Below are 9,782 nucleotides of genomic sequence, written 5' to 3' on the forward strand. Positions count from 1 at the left end.
AGGCCCTCTAGAATGTTCCTAGAGGGGCCGGTCGATCAAGGGGTTCCAAAACCCTAAACTTGGTCATCAAGTTTCCTAAACACTATAAATAGAGGCCTAATCTAATTGTTTTTAACATACAATTCATTAGGTTTTCTAAATCCCTAAAAATCTCTCCTTCTCCCCTCTCTCTTGGCTTCGGCCGATCCCACCAACACCAAAGGGTTTCGGGATTTGTTTGGTCCGAGTAATAGGGGTATTGACAAAGGGTTGTTCGGTTCGTCATCAAGTATTAGCATACATACATTCCAACGTTGTGTGTGCGATTGTAAAGAGGTTTAATTTAAACCTTATTATAAAGGTTTCTTGCTTTATTCTCTCCAGTTTAAGGTACGCGTTTTCTCTCTTGGTTAATTAATTAACTACATAGAATTTATATTCCGCTGCGTGCTTTGTGATTTGATTTGATAATAGTTATATAACACATCAATGATATCACGAGCCTACTATGTATGTTTCTTGATTACCAATTAAATCAAAACTTGAGGGGGGGTTAGGGTTCTTGATTTTTTTTTTTTTATAATTTTCGGCTATATATATATATATATATATATATATATTTAAATTGATTTTGTAATTTAATTACATTATTTAAATAAGTAACAAATAATATTTATATTATTTAATTTATATATATATGGTTCGAAATTTTCCAGAAAATAAAAAAAAAATGTTTTTTAGGGTTCCTAATCCAAGTTTTGATTAATTACATGTTTATGTGATAAATTGCATGTTTATATGGTATACCTTTATTTTATTTTTAATGGTTAAAAAGAAGTAAAAATCATGAATTTTTCATGCAAATCATTCATGATTCTTACTTAGATATATTGATATGAAATCTTGATCATTAGAGTTAATTATGCTAGATAATTGGATAATTAATTGTGTGACTATGTGAATTTTTCCTGTGATTTTTCTGCTTTGCGACAGCTCACTAAAAAATTCATATCTTTTAATCAGTAATGAGTTAGAGGTCTTGCTTTGAACTGTAGATGCTCAACACATAGGGCTAAAACTTTGTAGTTCTGGTCGAAGTCTGAATCGGACCAGAAACAGATCTAAAAAGGTCGTGAAGCTACTGAAAATTTCCAGTGAGCAACTATGTGCTTATGTGATAATTGATTGTTTTATATATGTTTAAGGCTTACGCAATCAAGGCAACTTGATGCATGTGGTCCTCTTCTTTGAAGGGGGAGCCGACTTAGACATAATTAAACCATAGTGACATGTTTAGGTGGCCTACCATAACTCGTTGCATGCTTAATAGTTAATAGTTTATTGTTTTGCATATTTATTGTGATATATATATATATATATATATATTGATGCAAAATTGTTTTTGAGAAAATATAAACTTGACTAAGCAATATCGAAATAGAGATTTTTTAATAAAATTGGAGTCTTACAACCTTGAGATACACCGGCTCACCCATTTGAACAAACTCTAAGAGAGGTATAAGTCGGAGTGCGCTAGCCTTCTAAAAGGGCGGGTTTTTAATTGTGTTTATCGCAAACATTTGCCCTTGCGCTTCTTTGTGCGTTCAAATGGATCTACCGAGATATCTTGTGTTGCTAAGACTATAAAAATGATTTTATTAAATGTTGTGTTTAGAAGATATGCATGAATCTTCAAACATAACTTTTTGATCACATATCAAATTGAATGACCCAATAAACTTAAAGTCATTTGCCATCCAATTTGTCAAGGACACATGGGGCTGTTGTTTTACTCACTGGTACACAGTGGTGAAATGGCGGTTGCATGGCGAAACCCATTCACTGGTATACAATGGTGGTCAATTTTGCGTGTTCTTAGTTGGACGACTTAAAGCAAGTTAAGCGGTGAGACCTTGACCCGTGGCAAAAGATGGGACAAAACATGACTACAAAGGATCACTTGATGAATCAAGTGACATACGTAGGTCCTATACTTTCTAGGAATTGCACTTGTAATGCAATTATTGCTTGTCACTTACCTTTTGAGTGCAATCATGTCTAGCAGATCAACTAATGAAATGGTTGTATATCAATTGGATCCTAGCCTTAATGAAATTAATTGTTTATTTTGTAAACATTGGGTAATTAATTTCTTAAGGATTTATTATCGAAAATACCGATAATTGAACTTAAATCTGTTTTGTAAAAGGCAACAAATCCGTCACAAAACATACACCAATCGCCTTTCAGGTCGATGCTAGAAAGAGAAAACTTTTTGAAACCAATTTCAATGACTGTTTTGTCAATAGAGAATTGTTCTAAGAGTTGAAAAGAAAACCGATGTCATTTGAAACTCAGATACCGCTATTCCTGATGCGAATGCCACAGCTTTGCAGTTGGAAGCATAAAATACTGGGTACAATAGACATATTGAGGTTGCTTATTTGATGCTAGAAGCATGTCTCCTGAGCTTCAAAAAGCAATTCGGATTGCAAAATCTGTGTGATATGATCAAATAACTCAAGTCTATGTACGGAAAACAAGTTGGAGTTGAATTACTTGAGTTAATTAAGTCGCTCCATAACTTGAACATGAGTATGGGAAACCGGTAAATGCTCATGTACTCAAGATGAAGAGTCACTTTGAGCAATTATGGAAAGGTTGAAACTATGTATTTCTTCTGCCGATTCTTATGGGCATAAGAGACAATTACAAATTTGCATAGCATAGTTGGACTTCATATCAAATTGATTGAGTATGAAGAAAACCTTTCAAGAAATCTGAGATACCTCAAGTTCTTATGATCAAGGGGGGAATGGTTTAGAAAGCAAAACAACCGTAAAGCTAAAGGCAAGAACTTAGGTAAGAGAAAACAAAGTGTTTAGTCTCAAAACCTTAAAAGACCCTTTGGAAAAAGGAGCATATGGCTAAAGACTAGTCTTGTCATCACTATGCTAAGTGAGACACTGGAAGAGGAATTGTCCTAAGTATCTAGCTGAGTTGAACAAGAAGAAGAAGCAAGTTGGTTTAACCAGTTTTTCAAATATCTTCTTAACTGAATTATAAGTGTTGATGAGATTCAAATGATAACTCAATAGCAAAAGAGTCAAGTTAACTTGGACTCTATCTTTGACATTGTCATCTTGTTTAATTTTTGTCAAGAAACGCATTTAAAGACTTCCATGTGAAGATATCTTACAAATCAAATGATGAATCATTTGATAAATGCGTGTCTTCGGCATTATCATTAGCAAGAAACGCATTAAAAGTCTTCAATGTGAAGAGATCTTACAAATCAAATGATGAATCGTTTGATAAATGCGTGTCTTTTGAATTACCGTTAGCAAGAAAAGCATTGAAAAACTTCAACGTGAAGGGATCTTGCAATCAAATGATAAATCATTTGACAAATGCATGTCTTGTATTTTCGGCAAGATGACAAGAATACCCTTTCCGCATAAAATCGGAGAGGGCTAAGGAACTACTTGGACTAATACATATTGATGTATGTAGCCCTTTTAGACATATGTCAAGGAAAAATGCTAGCTACTTCATTATTCTATGAATAATTTCAGTCGTTATGGTTATGTTTACTTGCTTAAACACTTAAATAATGATAATTAGTTAAGCCCTATGTTAGTTTTATAGACTTTTAATGCATCAAAATGATGTTTTTAAGTGTTCTCACTATTCTTATTTTAAAAGTGTTCTCACCGAAGTGTTACCCTATATATATATATATACACACACAGGGGGGCAATCAAATAAGAACACTCTTAAAATAAGAACGGTGAGAACACTTAAAAAACATCATTTTGATGCATTAAAAGTCCATAAAACTAACATAGTGCATAACTAATTATCATTATTTAAGTGTATAACAACACATTGATCCGTCAAAATCAACAAAATCATGTATTTTGTTTTGTGCATCCATCTTGGATGCATATTCTTCAAAATGATGTATCCACCAAAAAACGTGATTTTTTCGATTTTGACGGATCAATGTGTTGTTAAACACTTAAATAATGATAATTAGTTATGCACTATGTTAGTTTTATGGACTTTTAATGCATCAAAATGATGTTTTTTAAGTGTTTTCACCGTTCTTGTTTTAAGATTGTTCTCACCGGAGTGTTACCCTATATACACAATATATATATATATTACATTAGTTATGTAAAAAATCTGTTGATAATTCAATTCTCATACATCTAACTCCAAAATAGTATTACAATATCAAATTTTAATCTACAAATTTTTTTCCATTCTATATCGACCATTTTGATAATACTTAAGATATTTTACTTAAGCGACCATGATATCTAGAGAAAAAAAGAAAATATTAATTAGTTAATTTGAAGAAAATACTATGAAAAAATTAATTAATTATTTATACGGGTTTTGATTTTTAGTTTTATTTTTTTTTCAAAGAGATTAAGGCCTTGTTCTTTTTTTGCTTAATAAACTTAATAATTAAGAACTTAATGCATTCAGTTAAATTTCATGTTCTTTTTTTTGACTTAATAAACAAAAATAACCGTCAATTATCTACTTTTTACTTAATACATTCAGACATTATTTATATATTCAACCACTTAATACATTCAGCGATTAAAAAAAAGAACGGCCCTAAGTAAAATAAAAATCTTCCATACTTGTAAAATAATTTTGGAATCATAATATTTTGAAATATGTTTTCCATTTTTATAATGTCACAAAAATATTAAGATAATATATTAACATGTGAGGAAAGTTTTTTTTAAAGTAAAATGGCATCATCTCCCGTACCGTTAGATTAACATTTTCTAATTCCTTAACAGGTTTTTTTTCCTTCCCAAAAGAGTGAATGTAAAAAATTACATTATCTCCCGTACTTATTATATTATTAAACCACTTGCGATAAGCCGATAACTGCTATAAAAAATCGCCCAATGTCACCAATAATAAATATTTATTCTCTCAACATTAGGCAACACTATACTAGTTAAATACATATAGAAGTGTTACCTCCAAATTTGACAGGAACTCCCCGAACAAGAAAGATGTTGCTAAATTTAATAAAGTTTTTCTTATGCAACAACAAGAACAAGCTGTGAAACCAAAATATCAAGTTTATTCTACAAACTTTTATCAACAAATCAAGTACTTGACACAGCCGTTTACAATATAGCAAGTTTGTGTGACACCGATGATGATGATGCTTTCAACATTCCGCAGCAACTCAGTTATGATTTCCCCCAATGGGAACATAAACTAGAAAGCGTCTACAAAGTTGGGTTCACCAGAGGTTACTAAGAAGAAACTCCATAAGGAAGAAGTGCAGCAGCTACAATCCTGCCTTCCTCGTTTAGTATGTTGTATGTAGATGATGCATTTCTCTACACCAAATATGCATACATATTAGATGTCATACAAGGATAAGACAAAATGACGTATACGACATAGATATAAATATATCGAAAGCTTATATTCACTTTTTCATAAGAAGAGGCAATGCTTGATTAATATTTAATAAATATGATAAAGTTAAACATGGGTCTTTTCACTAAAAAAATAAAATATCTTAACAGAACAGAATTGAAACAATGTGGCTCAAAATCAATGTAACAATTGTCTTGTAACAGTTACCAGCAGCGAGTGAGTACAGATAAAATGTTGTGTCCAAATTTATCTTAAGAAGAACAAAGTGTTTTCTCTTGCAGGATATGCCAAAACATGAACTTTGCACTTGGTTGGTCAAATGTTGCATTCAATGGGAACACTTACAATATTAGCTCATGGCAACAAAAAGAAACAAAATTTCACTTATATCATTCATTATATTGCGATTTGCGAAAGTAATACAAGATACAAAAGAAGCGTTAAATGATCTCACCGAGTCAATAGCCTCTAACTTCATGCCTGTAGAGCGAATGAACTTGCGTATCTCGGGATCTATAGGCTGAATATATCTTCCAGTGCCAATTATCAAAATTTCTGGAATTAAGTATATGTCAACCATCAACTAGATATGCATAATCATGAATAGAAATGAATAATCAATAGTTCATTGCTCAATAGAGGGATTAAATGAATTTCATAAATTTATATTATGTCAGGTAAGATATGGGTTTCAAAATATAACAATTAGCATCACCAGATGCTATAAAAGAATCAAGCAAACATAAGAACTGAAGAAAATGCAGAATGATTTTAAGCAATAGACAAATTTGATTCCAAAATGGAAGATGCAAATTATCCTAGGAAAACAATATAAGTTATACCTATCGACTAATAAAATTGAGCATTAAGTTAGCAATTATCTTACCTGGTATGGGTCGAACTGCTTGGAAGATCGATAAGCTGCATTCAATGAAATGACAGATAACATGTCAGATGGACGCATGGAAGTAATAAAAACAGACTACAGGTGAAATAAGGTAGATTTAACACGATAGTGCTAGCTATAGGTAATACAAATTTAACTTGGAATTACTAAATCTCGAAAGTCGCCATCAAATGGGTCATTTTTACAATATTTGTTCCATTTTTGCACTTAATAAGTTATTAACATAGTAGCATTCTTCTCCTTAGTCCATAAGCCGACCTAAATATTCCTGCTTCAACCAGAGTCAAACAAGCCAATTTCTATATTTCTCAATAAGAGACCATAACAGGTTTCGTGGGTAATAGGTGGCAAAGACCAGGGAAAAGAAACAGAGAAGGACAATAAACTAGAATCTATTTCCAATAACTAATAAAAAATCCCAAACAGAGTCCCATTTTGCAGAGTGTCCATGCACTTCAGGCTAGCAGTCACAGAGTACATATCTAACGGATTCTGAACTCGAATTGGATTGAAGTTATAGTAGACCAACATATTTTCACTATAAGCCAATCACTCATGTAGTTGAAAAACAGTATGATATGAAATCTACTAAGCAGTGCACAAAGCTGTTCAAGCTTCGATCAAAGGTTTGACAAAGAAGTAAATAACTACTGGATATTAACTATTCAAGACTTGAAATAAATTTTATTGGAACACACACCAACTTAGTATTGAGACAAGAAACTAAGTTAACGACAAAGGAAGCAACAACATATACAATACACATCTGACAACTGCGTGAAAGTATTTCCTTATATATGGTTTCAGCTGCACAAATAAAAGTTGTAAAAGTGGTTTGGTTCAACTCCATATTACATTATGCTCACCTTCACTTCTCAAAAATGAATCAACAAGTCTATCCAGAGATTGCACATTTATGCATTGATTTATAAAAGCTGTTATGTAGCGGTTACAAGTTCTGATTGATACATCAATAATTTTATGGAATTAAGCATCAGCAATATACCAACAGTTTAAACTCATAGTTAGCTTTTGGATAATTTCCACATATGCAATGGTCATTTTTCCAACGAATTGACAAATTCAACTAAACAGGGTTGATATAATTCATATCATATCCAACAGTCGAACTTGCATATAATATCAAAGCTAATATTTAAGGGTTAAGTATCCGGGGATGTATGTATCTTGTACACTTCTCCTCTGTGTGAAAATAACTTTTATTCGGTTCATTGTATGTAATTAACCTGCAAAATTGAACAATTCGTGTAAAAAATCAGCTGGATGCTGACGTGGGATCATCAGGCATCTGAAACGTGGCACAATGCAATGAGTGACCCCACATCAACATTTAGCCTGTTGCTTACACGATTCGTACAATTTTGCAAGTTAATTACATACAATGAACCGAATGAAAGTCTTTTCACACAATAGGAAAAGTGTACAAATTACATACATCCTCAAATACTTAACCCAATATTTAAGTGTTTATGCAAGACAACCAAACTTCCGGTCAAGCTTGTTTCAGTATCCTGGAAAATACTATAGAACAAACAGACTTGAAAAACACACGCACCTGTCAGTAGTTATCTCCGACATATTCTTTGGAGTCCAAGACAATAACAGGTTACCAACAGAAAGCAAACTTCCTTCATAGTCAACCCCATTAACAGTGAATCCTGTATCGGTATACCTACAAAAGTGTTTAGCAAACCAACTAAAACAACCACCGAATCTTTTAAACACAAACTTTTATTCACCAAACACTTATACAATGACATACATATATCAACGATAAAACCACCGCGAAGGTGTCCTAGCCGTCAGGACTCAGTTGTCCTGATGTGCTCATAATGGGTCTCAGCCTCTCAGGTTAGAACCTCCCTACGTAACCATCTTGAGGGTGGCCAAGAAACTGAAGCAAGTGTTTGGAAACGTCACAGGATACCTGGTTAGACCCTGACTCAAATACTTGACCACCCCAGGTATACGTGAGCTGTGAAAACCTTGTTCTTTTACATATATCAACTATAAAAGTTACCTAATATTCACATATTACAACAACAACAACAACAAAGACCCAATCCCTAGACGGGTACGGGGGAGGTGAGCTGTAGACAGTCTTACCTCTACCCAAAGGTAGAGAGACTGCTTCCATAACCATAAGGACCTCCGGCCACAGATAAAATATTCACATATTCTTTTCACAAAATAAAATGTGGGCATTGAAGCAAACTAATAAAAAAAATGTATAAAACAAACTAAATTAAGCAACCAAACACATAAAAACATAAACTTTGATTCACCACAAGTACTTATACAGTAATACATACATACACATATATCAACCAGAATAACAAAGCAGCCTTATGTGTATATACTGTAAATGAATTCAAACCACATTAAAACGATAAGTAAACAAAATTAAGAACTGGGTATTGAAGAAAAACAATAAAGTTTGAAACTTTCTCATAATTGTTGAAGAAAAAATAAATAAAAATTGAAAATTAGATACCTTTGGAAACGTAATTGGTCTTCAGGGATGTTATCAATGAGATTAACTTGATCATATAAAGAAAAAGCTCTTCTTAATGAAGGCAATCTTTGTGGGATTGATGGTGATTCTTTTCTTAATGCTCTCATTAGCGTTGGCAGTGTCGCCACCGCTTTCTGCCGTACCGCCATTTCTATTTTCTTTTCTGATTTGGGGATTTTTTTGACCAGCTCCGGTGATGACTTTCAACTTGTGGGTGTTTTGCTATTTTTGGTCATGTATTTTTGTGTAGCTCAACATTATATCCCTGTAAGTTTTATTCGGCTACTTTGTTATGTTTTATTTAGTTGGATGTACTCGTTGTTTATAATAAAATTTGTTGGTCGTTTAGAAAGATAAATATAGCACATTAGTACCAACTTGGTGTCGACTTGATATTTGCTTTACATGCATTTTCGTGCAAATAAAATTATAATTTGTAAACGTTGTTACATGAAATAGAAGGAAAAAGTTATGGTTTTGTACTAGTGAAACGGTAATTTTCATTTCATATTATGGACCAGAAACTAGAATAACATGCTGAAATTAGTTTTGTTAGGTTTTGATCGGATTTGACCTTGTAACAGTTATAAGTCATAACATAGTTTATATATACATTATGCTAGACTTAAATCCCGTATTTACATACAATATGTTAAAATAATTGCATTAAAATTTTTAAAATGATATTATATGTGTAGTGGTATTTTAAACATGTGTGTAAATCTTTACTTTTAAATTTTTCAACTTTCTATTTGAATATGATATGTATTTAAATTTAAATATGGTATGTAAGATTAAATAAAAATTGTTTGATCTAGAAATTGAATTTTTTTTCACTTCTAGTAATTCAATCACTTCTTCATCTTATGTGATCATATCACATTCTCATTTAAACATTTGTACATTACAAATTGCATCTTGCTTTACATTCCTCAT

At 32.2% G+C, this 9,782-nt stretch overlaps 1 protein-coding gene across 1 annotated transcript; it reads right to left on the bottom strand.

Annotated features, from left to right (window-relative positions):
• Window positions 1-5,027: 5,027 nt before the first annotated feature.
• On the bottom strand, window positions 5,028-9,099 carry LOC122578754 (NADH dehydrogenase [ubiquinone] 1 alpha subcomplex assembly factor 3-like). The gene is made up of 5 exons (XM_043750782.1): window positions 8,826-9,099; window positions 7,887-8,003; window positions 6,290-6,324; window positions 5,858-5,958; window positions 5,028-5,360 (listed from the first exon to the last, which is right to left on the bottom strand). Exons 1-5 carry the CDS (start codon window positions 8,993-8,995, stop codon window positions 5,274-5,276), a joined length of 510 nt encoding a protein of 169 aa, XP_043606717.1. The 5' UTR covers window positions 8,996-9,099; the 3' UTR covers window positions 5,028-5,273.
• Window positions 9,100-9,782: the final 683 nt, after the last annotated feature.

The sequence above is a fragment of the Erigeron canadensis genome, chromosome 8, assembly GCF_010389155.1.
Source record: "Erigeron canadensis isolate Cc75 chromosome 8, C_canadensis_v1, whole genome shotgun sequence".
Lineage (NCBI taxonomy): Eukaryota > Viridiplantae > Streptophyta > Magnoliopsida > Asterales > Asteraceae > Erigeron > Erigeron canadensis.